The 27,082-nt window shown below is 55.2% G+C and overlaps 1 protein-coding gene across 2 annotated transcripts; it reads left to right on the top strand.

Moving 5' to 3' along the window:
- The first annotated feature begins 4,525 nt into the window (after window positions 1-4,525).
- FAM78A (family with sequence similarity 78 member A) lies at window positions 4,526-22,159 on the top strand. 2 transcript variants are annotated; one of them, XM_053559489.1, is made up of 2 exons: window positions 4,526-4,778; window positions 19,159-22,159. In XM_053559489.1, exon 2 carries the CDS (start codon window positions 19,307-19,309, stop codon window positions 19,685-19,687), a length of 381 nt encoding a protein of 126 aa, XP_053415464.1. In that variant the 5' UTR covers window positions 4,526-4,778; window positions 19,159-19,306; the 3' UTR covers window positions 19,688-22,159. The 2 variants fall into 2 exon arrangements, with proteins under 2 accessions (XP_053415464.1, XP_053415456.1); XM_053559481.1 differs by lacking the exon at window positions 4,526-4,778 and adding an exon at window positions 4,913-6,452.
- The last annotated feature ends 4,923 nt before the right edge of the window (window positions 22,160-27,082 follow it).

Below are 27,082 nucleotides of genomic sequence, written 5' to 3' on the forward strand. Positions count from 1 at the left end.
TGTCCCTACGCCGGCACACAGCCCACAAGTTGCCCTGTACGCACCCTTGCTGGGCTACACCCACACCACATATGCGCATTCACACCATTACACACCTGGCGCATATACTTACACACACCCACACACAGTTACACATAACTCCCAAACACACTCTCACACGCAGAGGTGCACAAACTCATGTTGCCACGTGTGCTCTTACACAGATGCACGCTCACCTACACCCCACCTGCCACTCCCTGTCACACACACCGTCTCAGCACCGGACACACACACACCAAAACAACATCCTCACAGACTCACTGACTTACAGCAGTCATGTTCACTCATAACCACTGCGTATCAATTGCTGCCTATTTATTATTTATGTTAATGAATACCTCATTCATCATTCTTAGAGTTATTCCTAGCAGATGCTCTGCCCCATGGGGATGTAAGTGCTGTTGTCTGTCTAGGCCTGGCTGTGTCCTCAGCGCCCACCCAGTGGAAGTGTCCAGTCAGCTCTGGAGAAGGAATGAACTTGAGGATGAGGCGCAGGCCAGCTGTGAGGGGCCGAGGCTAACAGGCCCTCCAGGAAATGTGGTTCTAAGCCTTTGACGGAAAGGGCCCGGGCCTCCAGATTTGCCGACACCTTGGTGTCAGGCTCAGCGCCCTTGCTGTGAGGCTCCCAGCCATCACCCATGCGGTGCCACTGCTGCTCAGTGGAGAGTGAGGTCATCACCAAGATGGAGGCCAGGAGGCCTAGCTTCTAATGGGGGAACCCTCCCTTGAGGACCATACTGGGCCTTTGTTCCCCAGGGGCTGTCAGACCAGTGGTCTCTGAGACCTGGTCCCTACTCAGCTGGCCAGGTCTGGTCTGCTCCACTGCATAGGTGGGGCTCACAGACCCAGAATGGGCACAGCACCTGACCCCCTCCCTTGCCTGTCCACGCCTGCCTCTAGCCACCTGCCGGCCCCGCCCACCCATCTCCCAGGTGGACATTCCAAGCTTTGCGATTGGCTTTCCATCTCGTCCCAAACAGTGGGGGAGAGAACTCTGTCTCCCAGGGCAACAGAATTCTAGCATTTAACATTTCCATCTGCAGAAGGAGGAATTTTCCTCCTGCACAAAGCCTTTCTGGCCTCAGAGTGATCCCATCCTTGACCAGTTGGGACCTTAAATGTTGGTCCAAGAGAGAGGAGCCTTGGGACTGTCTCCAGTGGCCACTGAAAACAACTTTCCTATACCTTCACGGAATGCTGGTGAGAGTGCCTAGCACAGTTGACTCACCCTGCCGCTGCCTGGTTCAATCCACCCTTCCCTCTTCACTAGCCCTCAGTGTCCTCATCTGTGGAATAGGCCAATCGCAGGGTGCAGTTCCCAAGGTCATTGTGGGACCCCTGAAGATGCTCTGTGCAGAGTCTCAGCTGATAGTGACATGTAGCCAGGAGACACTGCATTGGGCTCCTTCCACAGAACTCTGAGGGCTCTGCACATGGTCAGAGGTATATGTAAAAACGCAGCTGGGCGGGTCAGTGCTGGTCCTGCCTGTGACTCACTGTGTAGCTTTGGCTTTTCATGATCTCTCTGGGCCCATGTACCAGGTACTGAGGGACATAATGGGGCCTTGTTCTCTCACGGACATTTTCAGCTCCCAAGTTGCCACCCTGAGTTCATCATTTCCAGGTGCGGTGGGCCTGGGCATCCTGACATCCTCTTTTTCTCATTTGTGCAGGGGTCTGGGGGAGGAGGAGGGCACTGAGAGCGATGTGAATGCCCCTGTGCTGTTGGGCAGTGACTCAATCAGCCATCTCCACCCTTTGCTTTGCAGATGCCGCACCTCACATGCGCATGGACACGTCATGAGCTTTTCACATATGCTGAGGCTGCCGTGGGTCTGTGCCCAACACCCACAGAACTCCAGAAAATGCTGAGCAGGAGGGAGGGCTGTGTGGAGAAGCAGGAGGGCTGGATGAAAGCAGCTGGAACCTTGGCGGGTATGTCAGGAGCTGGGACAGGCCATGCACACAGAAGCTGAGCCTGTTTCCCACCCCTCATCTGCCAGGCTGGGTTTGAGGAGCTGTGCCCCAGCTCAGAGCCTGGACCCTACCCCTGCAAGCCAAGGTAAAGCCCTGTGCAGGGGTGATACAAAAGGGCAGCAGGTTATGGGAGAGAGTCTTGTACTTTGCAAGCCCTCACCCCTTGCGCACCCAAGAACCTCTTCCAGTGGGACTTCCTAGTGGTTCAGTCCTATCTTAGCTCAGAGGGGCCAGCCCCAGCCAGCAAGGGCACTGTGCCTGGTGGAGGAGTTGAGTGTGGGCTTTGGAGTTGATCAGATCCAGACTCTGAAAAGTCACCATCCCCTGGTCCCTAGGTTTCTGTGTCTGTGGAGTCCCTTGCCCAGCATCAATGTGAAGGGTAAGGGAGACAGTGCCTGCTCGAGTAGCACCTGACACATAGTGGAGGCTTTATCCCCATCATCACAAACCCAGGCTAAACCCAGGGCTGAGAGGAATACCACCTCCCTCTGGCCTCCATGGAACATTCCCTAGAAGTCATTTCCAGGGACTGCACTGCTTTGCAGGGCAGCTTAGGGCCATGGCCTCTGCCCATGTCATGAAAGGGACATGTGGCTCAGCATATGTTTATGGAGCACCCTCAAACTTGTCCGCTTGTTACAGGAACAGTGTTTTGACCTCATCAACCACATGGCCAGTGGGTCTGCTCAGTTCTAAGCTCTTGGGGTGATGGAAGCTGGGAGATGAAATAGACACCCCCAAAGCAAATATCTTCCTATATACAGGGTGGCGACTGCACACGGACTTCATGGCTACCCTGTATAAACTGAGCAGTAGAATTACCTGATGGCACAGGAGGTGTTGAAGGCCATTGTGAGCTACAGCAGGACAGACAGAATATTTCATAGAGGCCAAGAGTTCATGGTGGGAGCAGGTGCTGTGATTAGGAGGCCAGCAGAAGTTTCAGAAATAAAACTTTATCTGAGGCCCCTGCAGAACCCATATGCTGCCCAGTTCTGCTGAGTGGTAATGAACTGACCAAAAGGGCCACCCCTGTGGCATTGGCTCAGCTGCCTTGCCTTGGTTTGAGACAGCTTAACTAGAAAAGGATGACCCCCTCAATAGACCAGGGACACAGGCCTCAGGCAGTGATCCAGGTGAAGGTGTGGCTGAGTGAGAGGTGGTGGCCACCAGGAACAGCTGCTTCCTGCTCTGTGACTGTGCTATGCTGGAGTGGGTGGTTGCTCAGCCTGGCTATTCATTCCTCAAAGAAGACAGTCCAAAGCAGCTGGCCCCTTGGTCCCTCCAGCCCCTGCCCTCAGGCATTCAGCACTCTCTGGCTCTAGAGCCACCTGCCCTACACCCACTGTGGATGCCTTTGGAAGTGATTCGTGGTGGAGGACAGTGGTTTTTATTTTTATTTTTTTGCAGTTTTTGGCTGGGGCTGGGTTTGAACCCCACCACCTCTGGGATATGGGGCCAGCGCCCTACCCCTTTGAGCCACAGGCACCACCTGAGGAGGGTGGTTTTAATGTGCCTGCCTGTTTCCTGATCACAAACTACTTGGTCTCTCCCTGGGGAATAGTTGCAAGGTTATGGGGTGAGGTTCTTAGCTTTCCCACAGCTGTCCAGCCTCAAGCTCCTTTTGAATCTCTGCATTTGGACCTCTAGGGTCCCAGCCTCAGTGGGGACAGCTGCCCAGGTGGGACCTTGGGCAAGTCTCCAAACCTCTCAGCTTTGGACACTTCCATCCTTACAGGCCTCCCTGCACAGGGTGGCTGATGGGAGAATGTACTGACGATGCTTGGATAATGATGATCACACAGTTGGGGACCACCAGGTGGACCACCAGTCAGGGTTCCAGCAGACCAGCAGGGAGGGACTCACTTCTTCCCAAACTCCTCACCCCTCACCCCTAACCTTCCCAGCCCTGAAGCCTGGCACAGTCCCTGCACTGTCTCCACCTAGCCGCAGTCTTCCACGGGCTGGAGCCCCGGGGCAGTGTAGCCCTCCCCTGCGAACCCTGAGTTCTAGAAAGCCTCTGGACTGTGGAGCTCAAAGGGCACAGGAGCAGCCCACCTAAACTCGAGACGGAAGCGGAACTACACTACCCAGAATTCCTGGGGCTAGCCCAAAAGGAAATGTCGTTTTTGCAAGGAGAGGTTCGGCTCCCCAGCAGCTGCAGAGAGGGAGAGGGAGAGGGGGAGAGGAGCTATAGGGATTACCAGGGGGAGGGCGGGCTGAGTGCGGAGAGCGAGGGTGGAGAGCCGGGCGGGCGGGAGAGACGGCGGCGCCCGCTGCCGCCTGCGGACCTGCATCTCCGCGGGGCCGGCGAGCGGGCGGCGGTCCCTGCGTGCGCCGGCTCTGAGCGGGTGCCGGGGCCAGGCGGGCGCCGGAGCCGAGTTTCTGCAAAGTTTGACCTGGTTGCCTTTCCGATGCCGCAGCAGAGCGAGGCAGCGCGGGGCGCGCCAGGCGGCTGCGGCGCGGCGGCGGAGCTGAGCGGCGACAGCTCGCTCACAATGATCATAAAATAAGGAGGTGCGGGGTGGGGGCGAGAGAGCCCTGAGCCTCAGCTCTCCGCCCCCCCTGCCACCCCCGCCCCAAGCAGCCCCGAGCCAGGAGAGGGTGGAGGGCCGGGGTGCCCACACCGGCCCCAGTTCCCCGTGGAACCAGGGGACACTGCCCCGGGAAGGGGGTGGGGGCGTCCTGAGAACGTGCCCACAGTGGGGTCAGGGGCACCCGGAGGGTGACGGCCCGGGCACGCGGAGCTGCCCGAGGGGCAGGTGAGTCGGCGGCGCCGCCCGGGTGGGGGCGTGCGCGGCAAAGTTCCCCGGCAGCGACCAGAGCGCCGGACACGCGGGGATCTGGGGCGGTTGGCGGCTGGCGAGTGGGGACAGAGGTGCCCGACGCGGCGGAGTGGAGACTCTACACCCTTCGTGGTTTGGGGGACCCTGGTCCGGGAAGGGCGCGCGCCCGATCAGACCGGCCTGGGGGTGGCGCTGCGCCCCCAAGGGGCCGAAGGGTCGCGGGGGAGGGAGGAAGAGGCGCCTAGCTCTGGTGGAGAGGCAGTGGGGGCAGTGCCAGGGCAAGTGCTCGCCGCCCACTGCAGTGGCAGCCGGCCGCCCCCCCGCCCCGGGGCAGGAGGGTGTCAGCGGAGATGTCACGGGCGGCGATTATTCGCTGGTGCGCGCGGTCCTGCGGCCGCCACTGACGGGGCGGGCGGTGGGGGGGCCGCCGCCTCCGGGGAGACCGCCCAGAGCGGCGCGGTCAGCTCCGCAGCTCGCGCCGCGAGCACACGCGTCGCCGCCCCCGCGCGCCCCCCGCATTAAAGTTCGGCTCAACTTTGTGGCGGGCCTGACGCCCTGTCCCTTCCACCTCCCACCAGGTCCTCGGCCGGCGCGGCGAGTCAGGCGGCGGTGGCCGAGTGCAGCCCCGGGCCCCCCGCACGGCGGCCAGCGGCGACAGCGACAGCCGCGAGGGGGACGCGGCGCGCCCGTGTGGGGGCGTCCGGCCCGCACCCGCGAGTGGGCGCCGCCGAGGACCCGCGCCGCGCCGCGCTGCTCTGGCACCCGGAGAGCGGCCCGAGCCCGGAGCGCGCCTGCTGGAAGCCGCGGGTGGGCGCTCGCCCCCGAGGGCGCCCGGACCCCGCCACCTGAACAGAAGCGGTTCAGTTGACTCCGGGAGCGTGTGCCGGGAGGGAGCGCGTGCGGAAGGCCGGAGGGCAGGAAGTCGGGCTTCTGCAGCTAGGGTGGCGCGACCGCGCGGGACCGAACCTTCCTTATTTATGTGTCAGCCAGCGTTCGCCTTCTTCCTCCGGACACTTCAGGGAGAGCTCCGAGCTGCCAACCCCGCGTGTGAGCACAGAAGCTCCAGCTGTCAGAACAACATGATTATGCATTAAACTACAAACTTTTCTTTTTTTAACCCAAAGAATATCGGTGATTTTTGTCCACTGCTAGAAGAGAGAGCCCAGGGCTCTGGAAATGCAGCAAAATCCTTATTTATAAACAGGCCGCGGTAGTGATATGCAACCCCCCTCTACTCTGTGAGTTTTCTATCCTATGGATATTGGTCTTGAGATTTGAGATTGGAGAGCAGGCTGTCTGCATTGGGTCTGCAGCCTCCACCCTTTCAATGCCCGGTTTCCATTGGGACTGCTGGCCTTGCCTGGAGATCAGAGCGGTCCTGTGTGCCATGGGCTGTATTCAGAGCATTGGCGGCAAAGCCAGAGTCTTCAGGGAAGGGATCACAGTGATAGATGTGAAAGCCTCTATCGATCCCATCCCTACCAGCATCGACGAGTCCTCCAGCGTGGTGCTCCGCTACCGGACACCCCACTTCCGGGCCTCGGCTCAGGTGGTCATGCCACCCATCCCCAAGAAGGAGACGTGGATTGTTGGCTGGATTCAGGCGTGCAGCCACATGGAGTTTTACAACCAATACGGCGAGCAGGGGATGTGAGTAACGGCCAGAGTCAGGCTGGGGATGGCTGAGGTGGGCTGAGCTGGGAGGCCTGGGAAGGGCATAGATACCACGGAGGCAGGGGCTGGAGGGCAGCTTGAGGCAGGTTATGGAAGGGGCTTCTGAGGCCTTCTTGGCCAGGTACTTCCTGGAGAGTTTGCCTGTTGATCCAGATTGGGGTCATAGCTCTAGGACCTACCCTGCCATTGTCCCTGGCCCCAGGCAAGGTGCCTGTGTCCTTCCTTGCAAGATGCTGAGAAAGCAGAGAAACATTCCTCCTATGTCTTTTTGGCAAAGCAAGTGTGCATCTGCCCTAGGAATGTCTGTGGTCAGGAGTCACCTCGAGGCTGCAGCTCTGTCCCCCAGGTGGGCACATGGCAGACACTCAGGGCCCTGAAGCTCCTGGAGTTCTTTGAGTTCTTGGTACAGGGTTTTGTAGTTGGGTCTCAGTTGTCACTCTGGCGTTTTCAAATGCACCTGGTGGCTTAGGGGATGCTTTGCTGTGGCTGTGTGCGAGAGCTCGGTTAGTTTTTGCAACCTGTTTGCTTGTGCTGTGGAGCTTTCCATCTCCGAGGCAGAAGGCCACTATCAGACATCAGTGCCTAGTGTGGACCTAATGGCTCAGAAGAGCCCACTAGCCTCTTCTCCGCAGCCTGGTCTCTGGAATGTTCCTAAGATGCTATAGGTCTCAGTGAGGACACTGGGGCCCTGGGTCTTCTTTTTTGGCATGTTCCCTGACCCCAGAGGAGGCCATTCCAAAGTGGAAAGAGCAGCAGTAGACAGAGGGGAAAGTGACTTAGCTTGAAGAGTCACTAATACAGGGTGGTGAAAATAGCTGTTTTGGAGCCAGCATGAAGCCCCACTGAGAGAGCAAGGCTGCAGAGAGGACGCCTCTCTGTTTGACCCACGACTGGCTGCGTGCACTCGCACAGCTTTTCCCTCCATGCCCACCCTGTGCAGCATCACTGCCTGGCTTTACAAGTGAGGAAGAGAGAGGAGCCATCTCTTCCTCCAGGAGCTGGAGCTTATCTCTGACTTTAGAACTTTGTGGGCCACCTGTAAACAAGGTGGGTGGAGGATGGCTGGCCACCAAGTCTTGAGGCATCTCCATTTTATGACTCTGAAGTAGTAAGGGAAACAGGAGGATCCGGGTAACACTTAAAACCAGGGTGTAACCAAGCGTGCCCAAAAGGGTGCACGTGGCCACGGCTAAAGGTGCCCATCGGCCCCTGTGACAACCTGATTTCTGGGCCGAGCCCGTCACTTCTTAAGAGCAGCAATTAATGCCGGTCAGGTAGGGGCTGCCTCTCCATTCCAAGAAGAGAAACATGATTCTTAGTTATTCAGTGAGGACCTTTTCTGAGAAGTCTTAAGCTCAGAAACCTCTTTGGGCTTTGCAAGTCATCCAGGGCAGTTGTCAAGAAATAAAGGTTTTTTGTTTTTTTTTTTAGGGGTTTTAAGCTAAGTTTCATTTCTTCCCTAGTAGGGGTAGGGAAGCCAGAGAGTTCTTATCAACTTGGGATTCTGATGAGATCCGTGTGGTGTGTGGTGGGGGCAGGAACAGGCCTGGCTGGGGTACGGCTCCCATTCTACCCTGCCCAGAGCCTCAGCTTCCCCACCTCCCACCTGTGCACCGGGGTGTCTGGGCGTCTTTGGGTCACACAGTCGTCGTTCTTCATTTTGTGACTCTGAGTATATTGGGGTGCCGTCGCAGGAGCCTGAGAGTCAGGGACCTGAGATGACCTTGGCCCGATCGTGCCAGTCCTCAGTTCCTGGTTAGAAGAGCCTCATGCATACTTAGACTGCAGTCAGGCAGACCTGGGCAGGAGGCCAGGCTCTGTCACTTTCCAGGGGTGCCGCCCTAGGCAAGTCCCTTACCACTCAGAGCCTCGGTTTACTTATCTTCAAACTGGGACTAAGAATAGCCCCTTCCCCGTAGGCTCACTGGGAGAATTACTCAGGCATTTGCCAAGCTGTGCTAAGCACATGGTGAATGCTGAACACGTGTCATCGTCTTTTACGTTGTCATTACTGTGGTTGTTACTCTGTCAGGAATGGCTGAAACTACAGAATTAGGACCGATGTCCACTCCTTGCCCTGAATTTTCTCCCCAGCCCTGGCCTGCCTCTTTCACACAGTGTCCACTCTCTGACTTATAAAAATTTAAAAATGGCATCAATCATGTGTCTTAGAGTGGCTCGAGGCCCTTATTGTTGCTCTCACTTTGCCCCACATTTCCCTTTGTTCCCTCCCTGACTCTGGATACCCCTTTGGCGTTGCTCTCCCTGGGTTCCACCCAGCTCATTCTCCCTGGGTCCCGTGGGTGCCTGCTTCCAGTTGGGATAGGACCAATCCCAGGGACAGGACAGAGTCTGAGGCTTCCTGGGAGTGGGGCTTGAGCAGTCAGGCAGAGTGACCAACTGGTGCTGGCTCTGGGGCCTTGGCAGGATCCCCTTGGAGGTTCTGTTTTGTCATCCATAAATGAGGGTAAGGCAAGAACTCCCACAGGCTGCTGGGAGAGGACAGGTCATAGGTGACCATCCTGTGGCCGGAACACAGAAACCGTTTCTTACTATTCAGCAGAATTGACCTAAGGAACTGAGTTGCTGAGCAGAGCTCTGGGTTCAGCCCACACCCTCTGGAAATGAGAAGGCTGAGATGTGGGCTCCTTCTCAAGAGCAAATAGAAGCATTCCGGTGGGATTTAAAAGACCCTTCTTATCTTCCCTACCCCTGGGGTCCTGCAATAAGTACTGTTCTCTGAGTTTTTAAGCCCCGTTGCATGAAAGAAGTGGAGTGGTGATTTAGTGAGGTTGAGCAAAACCCTCCACCAGCCTAGAATTGTCTTTCTGCTCTGCCTGGACTTGGGAGGGAGAATTCTTCATGCCGGGCACTGGGAGTAGTTGTGTCCACTTAATGTCAGGAGCACCTTTCCCCAAGTTGTGTTGCAGTAGCTGTTGGTTTTTAGCTGGCTCGGGCCAGGTTTGAACCTACCACTCTCCGTGTATGTTAACCTCGGTACCTTAGCCACTGTGCTACGGGAGCTGAGCTCCTTTCCCCAAGTTGTAACAGTCAAAAATGTCTCCCAACAGGGCCCAGTGTCCCCTCAGAAGGGGGTGAAGTCACCTTGGGAGGGACGTGAGAAGCACTGGACTCAACCCAGAGTATTTGTTTTTTGTTTTTGAGACAGAGTCTCACTGTGTCCCCCTCAGTAGACTGCCGTGGCATCACAGCTCACAGCATCCTCAAACTCTTGGGCTTAGGTGATTCTCTTGCCTCAGCCTCCTAAGTAGCTGGGACTACAGGCACCTGCCACAGCGTCCAGCTATTTTTGGTTGCAGTTGTCGTTGTTTGGCAGGCCCAGGTGCCAGCTCCGGTGGTCTGGTATTCCATCCAGACTATTTGAATCATTAAAATGAAACCTTGACACTGGGTAGCCTGAGGAGGGGACAGCCAGGTGGCAAGGACCAGGTAGGGCTTCCGTTCTTTACAAATGGGCTCGTATTCAAAATATTAATTTCAAATGCTTAACCAAAATCCATAATACCCCTAGACATTATCCCTGCTTGAAATTAATCTCTAAGCCAGGAGGAGAACTTTTTAGAATGACATTCTGGGTTTGAAATATTTGAAATGGAACAATAAAAAAAAAGCAAAAACCCACCACCTCAATAATACTCTGACTTTTACAGACAAGAGCTAGAAAGGGTGTTTCTCCGCGCCAGCTTGAGAGGATTCTGTATAGTTTTGGGTCCAACCCACATCGCTTTAAAAGCCAACCCCACCCCACCCACAAATTGTTGGAGACACCTGCCTCCACAGCTCATCCCCCGCAATTCCTCAACTGCCACTTGTCACCTGGCAAGAGTCTTCTAAGTGACAAGTCACAGTTTCTCGCCTGTGTGGGAGACATTCCACGTTGTCCCTGCTTTGCCCTTCTTGGGCCCCCTGAGAACCTGGCCCACTGCCAAGGCCAAGGGCAGTTTATGGTTCAGGATTCTGGTAGATTTGAGGATGAGGATAGGTCTCTCTGGGTTGACAGTTCCTCCACACTGTGCCACATCTAGCAGGATGTGGGTCCCAGCCCCACAGCCTTGGGCCCGTCTCTGAACCTTCCTAACCCTCGCCATTCTGATGAGCATAGCCCAGAGCTGGTATATGACTAGGCACTCAGTGTGTGGTGGCTCTCAGTGCTGTTATTATGAATTACTAATGATTTATTATTCCTTATGCAGTAGCCGTCAGAGTCTATGTAAAGATTGCTGTGTTATTGTTACTGTTGTCACCTTACCCCTCCTCCTGGATTTCAAGTACTGTCGGTAGTGTGAGAGCCTTGGGCCCTAAGTCCTCTGAGGGTCTTTCTGGCCAAAATGTATGCTGAGAGCCGCTGCCCCAGTGTCATAAGAGGTGGGTGGGAGAAGGTGGCAGGACCGTGGTGGGGACCGCCCAGGACGGCTGGGATGATGCTGACAACAGCTTCTCTGCGGCCCCTTTTCCAGCTGCTGTCTCCGAGCATCCCCGGGACCTCAGGAGGTCCTTATTTTATGATTCAGACACAGCCTCTGAGGCCTGAAGCTACTTGCCTGAGGAGGCTTGCTCAGCACCAGCAGATCTGGGAACAGGCCATGGAGGAATGTCCCTGGTGGCCACGTGGCCTCTTCCTGAAGCTGGGGCCTACACTTCAGGCTCCACAGAGAACAATTGAGGACGAGGCTTCCTCTCTGTGACCGGAAGGTGCCCTCCCCCATCTGCTGGGCGCTGGCGGAGGCGGCGAGGGCGGTGCGGGTGGAGAGGGAAGTCCCAGTTTCAAGGCTTTAGGATGGGAGGAAGTAGGGGGGGTGGCCCAGCCCAAGAAGAACTCCCCCTGGACCTGCCCTGGCCAAGCCACCCCTCCAGCTTTTGTCTACCTTCTGAGTGCTGGAAACAAAAAGAGATGTGTGGGAAGCCACTCATAGTAATCAGGGAAATGGCGAATGAAACCCCCATGTCCTTTTTCTGCTGATCAGAACTGGGTGAAAATAGAGAAAGATCAGTTGTGCCCAGTGTTTGGGGAAGGGGAATAGTTGAGGCAGTTCCTGCAAGGTGAGCTTGGCTGTGCCTGGCACAACTTTGCAGTTCAGGGTCTGTCCCTCCGTGCTTCTCTTTTTAGGGCCTGGCGTGTCAGAGGCATCTACAAATAATCTACCGAGCAAATGAATTAACAGGCCCGTGAATGGAAGGACTGTACATAAAGGATGTGAGGATGTTAACTCCAGCACCCTTCCTATTGGCAAAAAGCTGGAACAACTCAAGCGTCCCTCCACAGGGGGTAAAATTATGGTCTGTCTGAGACAGAATATGCCAGAGCAGAGCCCTAGATGTTTCCAAGCGGGAAAATGACACTATACTGTTGGCATTTTCAAAAAAAGTTGTAAAATAATATGCAGGGTAGGAACCTGCTTTTGTTGAAAACACTGAAGTTGGGAACATATCCTGTCTGTGTGCAGAGAGCAAGGTCTAGAAGGATGTTTACCCTTGCAGTGTGGTGAGGAACCTTGGCGGGGGAGGGCATGGGGGGCAGGATGGCTTTTGGTTTTCACTTTATAGACTTCTTTCTGCCTTTCTCTCTCTCTCTCTTTTTTTTTTTTTAACAAAAAGAACTTTTTTTGAGACAGTCTCGCTTTGTCACCTGGGTAGAGTGCTGTGGCATCATAGCTCTTAGTAACCTCAAACTCTTGGGCTCAAGCAATCCTCCTGCGTCAGCCTCCTGAGTAGCTAGGACTACAGGCGCCCGCCGCAACGCCCTGGCTCAGGCTGGTCTTGAACTCCTGAGCTCAAGCACTCCATCCTCCTCAGCCTCCCAAGTGCTGGGATTACAGGAGTGAGCCACTGTGCCTGGCCTAGAATGTGTACATTTTACAAATGTCACCAAATTATAAAATCTGGACTGGGCATAATGGCTCACACCTGTAATTCAGTGCTTTGGGAGGCTGAGGTTGGAGGATCGCGTAAGCCCAGGAGCTGGAGATTGCAGTGAGCTATGATGATTCCATTGGACTCTAGCCTGTGTGACAGAGTGAGACGGTCTCAAAAAAAAAGAAAACAACAAACATATCTGTATATATATGTGTCTATATATCTAATATATTCAATCCATTAGTCCAAGGATGTTTCTTAGGAGAGACTTAATTTTTTTTTTTTTTTTTGTGATTTTTGGCCGGGGCTGGGTTTGAACCCGCCACCTTCGGCATATGGGACCGGCGCCCTACTCCTTGAGCCACAGGCGCCGCCCAAGACTTAATTTTTTAAAAAATAATTTTAAGGGAAAAAATTAAGTGAATAAGAATTCAGGCAATGTGTAAGCAGGACCAAAATGAAGAAGATGTGATGTTTTGTAAACTTGACCCTGAGACAAAGTAGACTTGGACTTACCAGTTAGAGAGTCCTGGGGATCCTGAGACTTCCGGGAGAGAGATGGGGATCCTCAGGGCTCGAGGGGGTTCTGTTTGTGCTGGGGTTGTGGAAATCCCAGGCCAAGGCCTGCTGCCTGGAGCAGAGGACCAGCCCATTGCTGTGATAAAAGACCTGAGCCCTCATGTGGGCCACTCTTCCTAAAGAAACCAAGAAAGGTGTGCTCTCATCAGCTGCCCAAGGTCACAGAGGTGGCAAGTCACACCCCTTCCCTCTGAGACATCCCTGGCTTTTGTCACCTTGTATGGAGAGGCCTTCTCTTGGGGCCAGCTCGCAGCTGGTGGCTGGGTGGGAGACCCCCACCATGCTGAGTTGGCATCCCCTGGGTAGCAGCCTCAACCCTTCCTCTGGCCTCCAGTGAAGGCCCTTCTCTAACCTTCAGATTCCCATTCTTAGTTAGGCAGTTCTGTGTGTGTGTGTCTCCATGTCTCTCTGTGTGTGTTGGGAAAGGTTCCATTAGAGCAGCGGTTCTCAACCTGTGGGTTGCCACCCACAGGAACTGTATTAAAGGGCTGCGGCATTAGGAAGGTTGAGAACCACTGCTTTAGAGGTAGGTGGGTAACAGCTGGCTCAGGCTGTGGGACATGGCCCAGTTGCTTCCCACTTGTGACCTTGAACCTGGCTTCTAATTTCCCCAGGTCTTTTCTATAAAATGTGCCCCACATATGTGCCAGGCACACTGTGACAGGTGCATTCTGTGATGAAGTGACTGCCCACCTTGTGTCTGAGTGGCTAATGCAGGTCGGCAGGGCCAGCAGAGGTACTGAGCAACGCTGGCGTCCCCACACTTCTCACAGGGGCCCCGTGGGGGCTCAGGGCCAGGGGAAGACCCAGCATGCTGCTGACAGTCATTGATCCAGGTCACAAAAATTGATTGTGCCTGATTGCAGGCCAGGTGCTGTGACAAATCCCAGACATGTGGGGATGAGCACAGAAGGCCTGGCCCTGCCTTCCTGGCCTGTGTCTAGGAAAAGACTGACAGCAAATGAGCCCACACATATTGACTCAACCCTGAGTGTGGGCTATGGAGCAGCAGTTAGAGGATCTAGTAGTGTCTAATACTGGGGGTGCCTGGCCAGTGTGAGGGGTCCAGGCAGATGTCCCTGGGGTGGTGGCACCAGAGCTGAAGGATGAATAGCTACTAACTAGGAGGATCTGTCCCTGGCAGAAGGCCCTGAGGTGGGAAGAGCAGGGCCCAAGAGAGGAGCTAAGAAGGCCTGGTGGGTCTAGAGCCCGGAGAGCGCATGTGCACCTGTGTGAACCTGAGTGTGCATGTGTGGGGCCCTGGCCTTTGGCTGCATCTGGCTGTAAGGGCGATGGGGAGTCACTGTGGGTTGAAGAGGGTTGGAGCCACAATCAGATTTGTATTTTTAAAGATATCTGCGCTGGCTCTGCGCCTATGGCTCAAGCGGCTAAAGCGCCAGCCACATACACCTGAGCTGGCAGGTTCGAATCCAGCCCGGGCCCGCCAAACAACAATGACAGCTGCAACCAAAAAATAGCTGGGTGTTGTGGTGGGTTCCTGTAGTCCCAGCTACTGAGTTGGGAGGCAGAGGCAGGAGAATCGCTTGAGCTCAGGAGTTGGAGGTTGCTGTGAGCTGTGATGCCACAGCACTCTATCCAGGGCAACAGCTTGAGGATCTGTCTCAAAAAAAAAAAAAAAAAAAAAGATACCTGGCGCTGCTGGGAGGAGAACAGATCGCAGGAGGCCACAGTAGAGGTAAAGGAGAAGGGGGGCCGCCTCAAGGCCAGAGGGAGGGTCAGGGATGGTGCTGGCCGCCTGGGGCATGGAGTACCCATCACTGCAGATCTATCCCCTTCACAGCTCACGGCCAGTGTTGACAGCAGGTGCCCTGCAAACGTTTGTTCGGTGGGTGACGTGTGACTGCAGCAGCAGTGCAGGGTGCTGGGGGAAGAGCCCCCTTCAGACCCGATGTGGGGGCTGAGTTCCAGCCTGGACTTGCCTGTGTCCTCCGTCTCTTACATTTAGGAGGATGAGGATGGAGTGTGACAGGGGCCATGGAGGTGAGCGGCTCCCTGGGTTTGCAGACTGGGCAGTTGCCCCACACCTCCTCTCAGCAGGGCCCCAAGTGCAGGTTATCGCTGTCACTGTGCTGAATAAGAGCTCCTGTGTTCTCATTTGCACTGGATCCATGGGTTCTGCAGCTGGTCCTGCTGTGAAGACCACTGGGGCCAGCAAGAAGGTACCAGGAAGGTCCTGGGGGGGGCTCCATGCCTGTCCCTCAGCCATGCCAAGACCGACGAACAACACACCCTGGGGTCTGGAAAGAAGAGGGCTGTGACAATAGGATCAAAGTCTGAGACTTAGCAGGCAGGAACAGGTGCATTTTAACTTATTGCAAAACTCTGTATTCCAGACAGACCTTTGATGGAGCCCCGTGTGCCAGCACGGTGCTCTGTGTCTGTGTGTGTGTGTCATGGGGTAGGGGCCTGTCATCCCATCACCAGCTGTGGAAATGGCTCAGTGTATGTAGGGTTGGTGTCTAGATGAGAACCAAGGGCCTACCTAGACTCTCAAGGTCATTCCAGACCAACAGGACGTCTTACAGAGGAGGCAGAACCGTATGGAATCTTTATTCAGAGAAGGAAGGAATAATCTGAGAACGCAAATGAAGTTAAAAAGGCCAGCAGGTCTGTTGCAGGCACATCTTAAGTGCTGAAGCCACATTCAGACTATCTCCAGAAGTTTCTACTTACTGCTGTTGACTGCATCAGGCACTTAGTGACCACAGACATGGCAGGCAGAGGTGGCTGGGGCTGTGTAGGGGTTCCTGATGAGAAGTTGGGGCACAAGAGTTGGAGAATTGGTCACTAAATGAGTTGCTGGGGCTGAGGCTGGGTCCCAGCTGCCCCGGGGCCCCCACCCCCGAGGCCTTAGTGCTGACCATGGGAAGCCCCATGTGGGCCTTGTGATGATTTACAAACCATCTCCCTTGGCCTTAGCTCTAATACCCCCATGAGATACTGCCGTACGCCAGCTCAGGAGAATTGTCACTTGTCTGCCACTGAGCTGGGCATTTCAGGACTGGGGAAAGAAAGGACAGGAATCCCCTAGGCCGGGGTCAGAGAGGGGGCCGTTGTGGTGCTAAGAGAAAGGGGCTGAGGCAGGAGCAAAGTTCCTTCTGCAAGTTTGCTTTTGGCCTTTAGGAAAAAACAAAAGAAAGAAAAACTCTCTCAAGCGAGTGAGAACGCTCCGAGAGAACAAGGCTGGAGAGGACAGGGCTGGTGTTTCCTCCTGAACCAGAGGCTGGGCCAGCCTGATGGGCAAAGGCACTGGCTCAGGAGAGATTCAGGCCCGCCATCCACCTAGGGGATGGAATCCGCAGGCTCACACCTGTCATTCTTCTGCTCCCATGTCTCAGGGGCTGCTGGTGCTTCAGAAGCTCCAGGCCACCCAGGGTGCTGCCAGGTCCCCTCCTAGCTGGGTGTGCTGGGGAAAAGGGGCAGGCAGGGAAGACCTGCTAGGCAGGTGACATTCTAATTTGTGAGCTTTTCAATGAAATGAACAAAAAATAAGCAAAATCGTGCTGTTCCTCATTCCTCCTTGAGTGGCCCCAATTTTATGAACTACTGATGTGAAACCATGCGTTTCAGTGGAGGAAGGTACAGAATTTGTACCATAACATGCAGCATCACAACCGTTTGTTAAGTGCACAGTTGGGCGGGATTAGCCACATCACACTGCTGTGTGACCATCACCCCATCCATCTTCGGGACTTTCTCATCTTTCCAAACTCTGTCCCTGCTAAGCATTTGCCCCCACCTGGCCTCCTGACCCTGGCGACCTCCATTCTCCTTCGTGTCTGTGAATTTGATGCGAGGAATCACGTGGTGTTTGTCTTCTCGTGTCATAGCATAATGTCCTCAAGGTTCACCCATGTTGCAGCAAGGGTCAGAATTTCCTTTTTTTTTTTTGAGACAGAGTTTCACTATGTCATGCTCGGTAGAGGGCCGTGGCATCACAGCTCAGCGAGTCTCTTGCCTCAGCCTCCCAAGCAGCTGGGACTACAGGTGCCCACCACAACACCCGGGTATTTTTTTGTTGTAGTTGTCATTGTTGTTTAGCAGGCCCGGGCCGGGTTTGAACCCACCAGCCCTGGTGTATGTGGCTGGAGCCCTAACCACTGAGCTACAGGTGCTGAGCCAGAATTTCCTTCTTTTTAAAGGCTGAGTAATATTCCATAGTATGGATGACCACGTGTTGTGTACCCATTTATGTGTCTATAGACTCTGGAGTTGCCTCTACCTTTTGGCTTCTGTGAATAGTGCCGTGAAAAAAATGCGTTTTTAAAAGAAGTGAGTTTCTGGAGAGCACCTGACCCCTCCTGTGGGGTGCAGGGGGCGCTGGGCTCAGGGTGTCCTGACCTGTGTTGCAGGTGCCCACGTGCAATCAGGACACACTAGAGCAGGTCCCAGGTGCTACTATTTAGCCAGCTGTCCTTAGGAAACAGCCTCGCCAGCCCCCTTTCTCACAGGGTGGAGATGATTGTTTGTGAGGCTGTAATGCTAAGGGGCTGCAGCCAGGCGTGGGCTACCCAGATGACAGCATGCCTACTTCCAAACCAGAGTGTGGGATCTGGACGTCTCCAGTGCAACTTGGGACAGGCTGGCTGGCCCTGTATGTCTGAGGGTTATTATTATTATTATTATTATTTTTTTGTAGAGACAGAGTCTCACCTTATGGCCCTCGGTAGAGTGCCGTGGCCTCACACAGCTCACAGCAACCTCCAACTCCTGGGCTTAAGCGATTCTCTTGCCTCAGCCTCCCGAGTAGCTGGGACTACAGGCGCCCGCCACAACGCCCGGCTATTTTTTGGTTGCAGTTTGGCCGGGGCCGGGTTTGAACCCGCCACCCTCGGTATATGGGGCCGGTGCCCTACCGACTAAGCCACAGGCGCCGCCCCTGAGGGTTATTATTATAATAGCAATGATAAGACTAATGCTGACAGCCACCAATTATAGGCATTTGCTTTGTGCCCTGCTCTGGGCTGGGGAGATCTTACTTGAAGTCAATACGGTGACCAGGGGGTGTGTGGGGAGTCTGGGATCCAGTGTGGGTGGGGTCTTGCCTAGGGTCTCATGCCACCAAGGGGGCGGGCTGAGGCCACCTGCCCCCACCCTTGGGAAGGCTGAGGTCCTGGGCTCCCACAGGTGAAGCAAGTCAGGCTGACACTGGCCAGGTGTGGCCTCTACTTGGACCAGCCCTTGAAGTTGGAAGCTCAGGTTCCCCCCACCCAGCTGCTGCAGAAAAACCCTCTGTAGACCAGCCTGAGAGCACCCCAAAGCTGGCTCCACGGAGCCCTGGTTTGTTTTCTCTGGCTTTAGTGGTCCAGAAAAGGGGGCTGTCTAAGTGGGAGCAATCCTAACGTAAGCAGAAAGGAGGGTGGATGCCCCCTGACCCTGGGAGCCCAGCGTGCTTGCTTTGGTCTGGGCAAGGGCTGGAGAGTCCAGTCCCCTCCCTATGTGGTGGAGGGATATGGGGATGAGAGGCTGAATCACCCCCTTCTTTGGGTGAGGTCACAGAAGCCCAGAGAGGGCATTGGGCATATGCCCAATGTTACGGGCTGGTCAGCAGAGGGGCTGGGAATCATTACCAAAGGGGTTGACGCCATGGCCACTGGGCTCTGAAGCCTCTTTCAGCCCCTAAAGCTGAAGAAGGAAACTCCCTTTCTAGGGCCAGGGCCAGGACCACTGGGCCACCCTGTGTTCCCATCTGGACCCATCCCGACACACCATATGGCTGGAGCCCTTGGGAGCCTACAGCCACTACCTTAACTAAGAGTATAGGGGTGCACCAGTGCTGGGACACAGGGACAAGTCAGGTCCATTCCTGTCAACCAGTCTAGGCCTATCTGCATGACAAGTCCCCCTCAAGGGCAGAGGTGACTGGGACTGCTGCAGGTCCCAGTTGGGATCCAGTCCTGATCTAAAATGGTTCTGTGGCTGAGGAGGGAGTGCTGGTCCTTGGGGGAAGTCTGACTTATCATGGTGCTGTGAGGGTGCCATGTCTTTGGAGGGTGCCATGTCTTGGGGAACCCCTGGTTCATCCAACCTGATACTAGATGTCTGTCTGAGCTCCCCCAGAAGGTAAGTGCCACCAGCAAAGGGGACTGGCTCTGCCGTGTTCATTCTATCCTTGGGCCAGGACCATCCCCAGCCCTGGCCTGCCACGGGGATGCAAAAAGCGCTTGTTGAGTGACCAAGTGAGTGAACTGGCTTTCCTTGTGCCCAGGTCCAGCTGGGAACTCCCCGACCTCCAGGAGGGCAAGATTCAGGCCATCAGTGACTCAGACGGGGTAAACTACCCCTGGTACGGCAACACCACGGAGACGTGCACCATCGTGGGCCCCACCAAGAGAGACTCCAAGTTTATCATCAGCATGAATGACAACTTTTATCCTAGCGTCACGTGGGCTGTGCCGGTCAGCGAGAGTAACGTGGCCAAACTGACCAACATCTACCGGGACCAGAGCTTCATCACGTGGCTGGTGGCCACCAACATCTCGACCAATGACATGATCGTGCTGCAGACGCTGCACTGGCGCATGCAGCTCAGCATCGATGTGAACCCCCACCGGCCCCTGGGCCAGCGCGCCCGGCTGCGGGAGCCCGTCACCCAGGACCAGCCCAAAATCTTGAGCAAGAACGAGCCCATCCCGCCCAGCGCCCTGGTCAAGCCCAATGCCAACGATGCCCAGGTCCTCATGTGGCGGCCCAAGTACGGGCAGCCGCTGGTGGTGATCCCACCCAAGCATCGGTAGCGTCCAGGGCAACCCGCTAGATTAGACTCAAATAATAATACCGCTCAGTGCAAAACCCAAGCGCACTCTTCAGTCATTCAGCAAAATGCAACATTCTACCTTCTCAGCGGGCGGACCTCACTGTGCTCCTGCTCCCGGCTGGCCGACTCGTGTGCAGGGGGAGACCCACGCGCACCCTCCTGGGCCACCTCTGGTCCCCCTTCCTTTCCTGTTCTCACAGATTTCCCTGAGACACTGCTATTCCCGTTCTTGTTTTTCAACTTCTCTTTACGAGGTTCAGGGCAGGAGGATGGGGAGCTGGTCAAGAGGGACGCACAGGCTTCGGGCCGGGCTGTGGTCTGCACCGCGGGCATTCGTCGCCCGGCTGGCCTCCCACGCTGCTCCCCCTGCCCTCTGTCATGCGGCCTTACCTTTCGTAGACTTGCTTTGCCAAACTTTTGCCTTAAGCTGAATTCAAAGGAAGAACGAGAAACTGATAAAGAAAGCAGAATCTCCTCTGATGGGCTTTTGATCTGCTGCAGGTGGAGGGAGGAGGTTGGGTTGGGTTGGGCGCGTGCACCTGAGTCCCTCGTCTTGGTTGTTTTGGGAGAAGGGCGAGGACAGAGATTTAGACCTAAGACCAGCTGCTCACTCTTTCATTTAGGCAGAAACAAAACCACAAACAAACTCTGCCCAACAGCCCCTTCTGTCTCCCGCCCCCCCTAGATTCTCCCCACCTGTGGATAGGGGCTGTAAGCCCCTGTGGGGCGAGTCCACCAGCGGCGCCCTCTTTTTTCTTTTCTCGGCAGCCTTAACTTGCCTTGGGTGGCTCTAGGAGGAGAGAGGAAGGTCCTGTGAGCTCCGGCTGGGCCTAGGAGATACTCACTCTCTCTGTCCTCGGGACCCACCCGTGGGTGGTCCCCACACCATTCCCTAAGTGTGTCTTCCATCCACACTGGTTTCTAATGCCCAGGGGGCAGCCACCTGGGCCACCGACACAGTCCCAGTTTTAGTCTCAAAGGTAAGAAAGGCATGTGTGTCCCTTCTTGCACAACATTTTAAGACTTGAACCTGGTGGCCCCAGCACTGTGGTTGGTTATCCCCTAGTGCACTGCAAAGGAGCCAAGACAGGGCTCGTTCTCAGGGGCTGCTGCTCCCAGGCTCTCCGGGGTCGGGTGGGGGCTGCAGACAGACTCTCAGAAGCAGTGATGGAGGCCAAGGACAGCTGCAGAGGGCCCAGAGACTGAGGAGTCCCTGGCCCGGGAAGTCTGGGCGGACAGCGGACCCACTATCTGCTTTGTGTCCTGGAAGTAAACACAGACCCAGGGCTGGGAGGGTTAAGTGGGCCCTGATGGGAGGTGTCAGAGCCATTCTGGAGGCTGGTCTGGCACAGTGACAGCATCAGGAGAGGATAGGTATCAGGTGGCCAGTCCCTGGGGGCCACCCTCCTGCCCTTGGACCTGAGCAATGTCTGCCTCGAGGCTGCTCACGGTTCTTGTTGGGGGCCCCCTGGCTGTCAGCTTGCCAAACCCACGGCCCTATCCCCGGGGCCACGCTCAGACTAATAATCCTCAAGCACAGAACACCATTGGATGAAAAAAATACCCGTTTCTGCTGTAGGTGAGCCACTTGGAGTCTCAGTGACAGCGTGGGAGGGTGTGGGCACCCTTGCTCGCTCCTGCACCCACGTGTTGTATTTATTCATGGGGTGTGCACAGTCCGGTCAGTCTCTGAGCCCAGTGCCTGCAGGGAGACCAGCTGGTGCCATGCTTAGGGAGCCCTTGGTGGGGGCTGGGACCTCCCCCTAGAAACTGCAAGTTCCCCTCTGTGAGGATGAAGGCCTTGTCCCCAGAGAGGCAGCAGCCTTGCATGGGGGAACCGGGGGTCCCAGCTGCTCCTATGAGGGCGGGCTGGGGCTCAGCCTGGGCCCTCCACACTCAGGTCTTTTGTTGCACTAAGAGGAGTTGGGCCCTGCCAGGGGCCAGGAAGGGGGCTCTCTTGCTGGGTGGTGGTGGACAGGCCGGGGTCTGGAACTGCTCTGGAGCCAAGGCACCCTGAACTTACATTTCTTGAGTGTGAACAAACATTCGAAGCAGAGGCCAATGCCCCACCCCCACCCCGCATGCCAGGCCCCCAGCCCACCTTGCTCCCTGGCTGACCTCTACCCTGAGACAGGGGGAGACGCTGCAGGTCCAGCCAAGGACTTTCAGCTCTGCCTGGGTCTAGTCCCTTAGCCTCTGTCCTCGTGGGGCACAGACCCTGGCCTCCTGCCCAGCCCCGACACTCCCATCCCTAGCCCCCTCCCCGCCTCCACCCCATCGAGGACACTCACTCACTCCTTCCAGCAATAAGAGCAGTCCTTGGTTGCGGAGAGTACTGTGAAAACAAACCAATGCACTTACCAGGAGGCACAAGACTCTTGAAGAAAATGTAAAATGAATCTTTTTTAAAGAAAACACAAATATTCATAAAGAAATAAAGTATTTTAAAGTATGCTTGGCTAGAATCTGAATGTTTCTGAAATGATGGTTCATTCTGGGGTTGCTGACTGGGTATGGCTAGCCACAAGGGTAGACATTTTGGGGGGTGAGGAGGAGGGGCTGAGGCTGGGATCCTGGTGCTTGGGCCTGGGGGACAGGAGGGGCAGGCCAGCCCTGAGTGCCCCACGCTTTTCACCTGCTTCTGGCCACAGCCCCATCTCCAGCCAGAGCGGCTCCAGGATCTGAGTTCTGCGCCTGCAAGTGCTCTGGTCTGGAGGTCAAGCTGGGAGTTGGGGCAGCTCAACTTCATGGCAAATGCTGGAGACTCCCGTTACAGCAGTGATTAACGTTTAGACTGGGCCCTGCCCTGGGTCATCCTGCAGACCTGCAAACCCACCTTCCCTTGGGAAACAAGACAATGACAGGCTGAACCCTGCCCTTGGCCAGCAACTGTTGAGGGTGTCACGGGGGCCAGAGGACTGGCTCCTTATACTCCGGATTTTCTTTTCTTTTCTTTCTTTCTTTTTTTTTTTTTTGTAGAGACAGAGTCTCACTTTATGGCCCTCGGTAGAGTGCCATGGCGTCACATAGCTCACAGCAACCTCCAACTCCTGGGCTTAAGCGATTCTCTTGCCTCAGCCTCCCAAGTAGCTGGGACTACAGGCACCCGCCACAACGCCCAGCTATTTTTTGGTTGCAGTTCAGCCGGGGCCGGGTTTGAACCTGCCACCCTCCGTATATGGGGCCGGCGCCTTACCGACTGAGCCACAGGCGCTGCCCCTTTTTTTTTTTTTTTTCAGACAGAGTCTCATTATGTCGCCCTCGGCAAAGTGCTGTGGTATCATAGCTCACAGCAACCCCCCAACTCTGGGGCTTAAGTGATTCTCTTGCCTTAGCTTCCCAAGTAGCTGGGACTACAGGTGCCTGCCACAACACCCAGCTATTTTTTTGTTGCAGTTGTCGTTTTTTAGCTGGCCTGGGCCGGGTTCGAACATGCCAGCCTGGGTGTATCCTGGCGCCCTACCCACTGAGCTATGGGCACTGCCAGGGATTTTCTTTTGTTTTTTTTCAGCCCTGGGGTTGAGTGCCAGGGTGTTATAGCTCATAGCAACCTCAAACTCTTGGGCTCAAGAGACCCTCTTGCCTCAGCCTCTTGAGTAACTGGGACTATAGGCACCCACCACAATGCCCAGCTATTTTTAGAGACTGGGTCTCGCTCTAACTCAGGCTGATCTCAAATTCCTGAGTCAGGTAATCTACCTGCCTCGGCCTTCCAGAGTGCTGGGATTACACGGTGTAAACCACTGCATCTGGCCTTTACTCAGAACTTATGTAGGGATGGGAGGGACCCTGTGGGCCATGGTCAAGGCCATTTGCATGAGCTCAGGGAAGACATTGGTCCCCTAAAGCCCTACTCACCTTGTATGGATACTGGGGCTTCCTGGAGTAGCTGCCTCCTGGCTGATGTGGTGAACACATTGAATCCTCACGACAACTCCCAAGGGAGGTGTTACTTCGATCCCCATTTCACAGATGAGGAAACTGGGAGTGGAAGAAGCTGCTTAAGGTCACATACTTAGGAGGAGGCAGAGCCAGGATCCAAACCCTGACCCCCAAACCCTGTTCTTAGCACTGCCCAGTAAGTATGAAGAAGGCCCTGTGGCTGCACACAGTGGCTCACACCTATAGTTCCAGCTGCTCAGGAGGCCAAGGTGGGAGGATCCTTTGAGCTCAAGAGTTAGAGCAGGGGTCCTCAAACTGCGGCCCGCGGGCCACATGAGGCGGTGTGATTGTATTTGTTCCTGTTTTGTTTTTTTTACTTCAAAATAAGATATATGCAGTGTGCATAGGAATTTGTTCATGGTTGTTTTTTTTTTTAAACTATAGTCTGGCCCTCCAATGGTCTGAGGGACAGTGAATTGGCCCCCTGTTTAAAAAGTTTGAGGACGCCTGAGTTAGAGACTAGTCTGAGCAAGAGCAAGACCCTATCTCTATAAAAAACAGAAATAAGTAGCTGGGCATGGTAGCACAAACCTGTAGTCTCAACTACTTGGGAAGCTGAGGCAGGAGGATTGAGCCCTGGAGTTTGAGGTTGCAGTGAGCTATGATGACACCACTGCACTTTAGCCTGGGTAATAAAGTAAGGCCCTGTCTCAAAAAAAATAAACAAAAAAAACCCCCAAACACCAAGAAAACCCTGTGTCAACCCTGGCAGAAATGCCTCTTTTCCCAAGTCCCACAGTTCTCCGTGGCCCACACAAGCCCATCTCATTGCCCTGAAGAGGAGCTGGCTGGTCCTCTGCCAGCCACAGGCCCACCCTCCAGGGTGGGTGCTGGCCTCTCGGCATCATCATGGGGACAAGGTGCCCCCCACTCGCACTGGGCACAGGAACTTGGTTCCTTCTCTGGGTTCTTCATATTGCAGCAATCCAACGGCTGCTGCCTCCCGCCTCCCTCCTCCTGGGCCTGAGACACCAAAGCAGGAAGTTGCATAAGAGGGTTCGCAGGCTGCCCTCCGCCCCGATGGCTGTGGGTTGGTACAGTTCACATCGTGGTTTGGCTTTTGATTGTTGAGTCGGCTCCTGAGCTCTGCCTACAAGAGACCATAGTGAGTGTGTGTGTGCGCGCTTGTGCAAAGAGACTAGTGGTGCAGGCCTGAACAACGGGAGCAGAACGTCGAGCTAGACCACAAAGCTAGAGGCATCAGGAGCATAAGTCATCATGCTGGTGGCGGCCGAGTGGGGACCAGAAGTTTGTGGGTAACAGTTTGTAGAGGGAAACGTGCAGAGAGGGTGGTTGTGAGTACAGTGGCTGACAAGTGGCATTTAGTCACATAGTGGAAGCCCTCCAGCCCATCAGGCTGATAGCAGGTTAAATTTAGAAGCCCAGACAGGGATGAGAGGCACAGACAGCAGACTCCACCCAGCTGTCATGGGTTCCCCTCCAGGATCTGGGCCAGGGGGAGGGGAGCGGCTACCTGGGCCGGGCAAGGACCCCTGCTCAGGAAGCCTGGAGTCTGGGAGAAGCAGCAGCACAGCGACTGCCTCTCGTCTCAGAAGTCACGTATCAGGAGAACCCACTCTGCTCTCCGCACCAAAAGGAGACAGATTCATCGGGCTGCAAAAGACGTTGGCTTTTGTGCCCCGTCACACTCATGGACACTTCTAACAGTCACCTCTGGCTGAGTCATCCTCTATTCTGCTTGGGGGCTCCCTGCAGAAACAGGCTCCCACCTGGGTGGGGTCCTGGCATTCAGGGAAAGCAAACGTTCCAGCCACTGTCTACAAATGGCTCATCTGAACCGCAGGACAACCACCAGCTGCTTCAGTGCTGCCTGGGCCCCTTCCTGTGGCCTCCAATCGTGTCATCGTTCTTCCCCTTTTATAGATGAGGAAACTGACCCTCAGAAGGGACCAAGGCACCTACTAAAGGTCACCCTGGTAGGAAGTTACAGAGCAGGGTTGGTTTCAGACACCTGGCCTTTGGCCCTGCTGGTGGCCTCTGCTCTTTCTGTCCCACGCCAGCCTTTTGGAGTCCCAGTTCCACCAGGCTACCCTTGACTCTTGTCACTGAGGCCCCTGGCATGATGTTGAGTCCTCAGCAGCTCTGTTGGCACTGCACAATGGCAACTCTTAAAAGCAAGAAAAAACATCTGAGCCAACAAACTCTCTGTGTCTGTGTCCAGAGAGGCAAACCCCAAAACTGACATGGGTCCTGGCAAAGGCCAGCTCAGCCTCCAACTAGTCAGGGCCTTGCCCACTTGTCCCCCTAGACAGCATGGCCATGAATGCAGAGATGGGTTAGTTCCTCCATCAGCCTGAGCCCTGGTTTATGCTTTATGTTCCTTTTTTTTTTAGAGACAGAGTCTCACTTCGTCACCCTCAGTAGAGTGCTGTGGCGTCACAGCTCACAGCAACCTCCAGCTCTTGGGCTTAGGCGATTCTTTTGCCTCAGCCTCCCAAGTAGCTGGGACTACAGGCACCCACCACAATGCTCTGCTATTTTTTTGTTGTTGTTGCAGTTTGGCTGGGGCCGAGTGGCTTGTCAACAGCAGAAACTTATCAACAGCAGAAACGTTCTCATTGTCCCGGAAGCTGGAAGTCTGAGGTCTCTGTCTGTTCACAGGAGGTGTGGGCTGGGCCCTTATATGGTGACGGGGCCAGGGAGAGGTGGCACCGAGGGGTCTCCGAGGAAGGAAAGAGCCTGGTGTGGCTGTGGCTAAGGAACTAAGCAGAGAGCAGTGGGGAGGTAGCACCTGGGTGACAAGGGAAGTCTAACTGAAGATTTCAAATGTTATTTTCTTCTCTTTTTTTTTTGGCCAGAGTCTCACTCTGGCTCAGGCTAGAGTGCTGCGGCATCATTTCAGCTCAAAGCAAGCTCAAACTCTTGGGCTCAAGTGATCCTCCTGCCTCAGCCTCCCAAGTAGCTGGGACTATAGGCGCCTGACACACGCCCTGGCTATTTTTTCTTTTTTTTTTGCAGTTTTTGGCCGGGGCTGGGTTTGAACCCGCCACCTCCAGCATATGGGGCCAGCGCTCTACCCTTTGAGCCACAGGCGCCCCCGTAGTTTTCCTATTTTTAGTAGAGGTGAGGTGTTGCTCTTGCTTAGGCAGGTTTTTGAATTCCTGAGCTCAAGGGATCCATCTGCTTTTGCCTTCCAGAGTGTTCGGATTGTAAGTGTGAGCCACTTGTAATGGCTGGGGCGTGGGCTTCTTCTCTGGCCCTTCTCAGCTTTTATGTCCTTGTGCAGCTGTCCTTGAGCCCTCCTGGGTTGGCATGTCCCTGCCCTGCCTGTGTGACCTGGAGCAAGTCACCTTTCCTCTCCAACCTCGGTTTTCTCAGACTTGGGGTGGGGCTGAGACTGGTTCCTTACCTCGTGGATCCCAGAGCTTCCGGAACAGCACCTGCCCATGGTTAGTGCCTGGAAGGTTTGAGC

Source organism: Nycticebus coucang, chromosome 2, assembly GCF_027406575.1.
Source record: "Nycticebus coucang isolate mNycCou1 chromosome 2, mNycCou1.pri, whole genome shotgun sequence".
Taxonomy (NCBI): domain Eukaryota; kingdom Metazoa; phylum Chordata; class Mammalia; order Primates; family Lorisidae; genus Nycticebus; species Nycticebus coucang.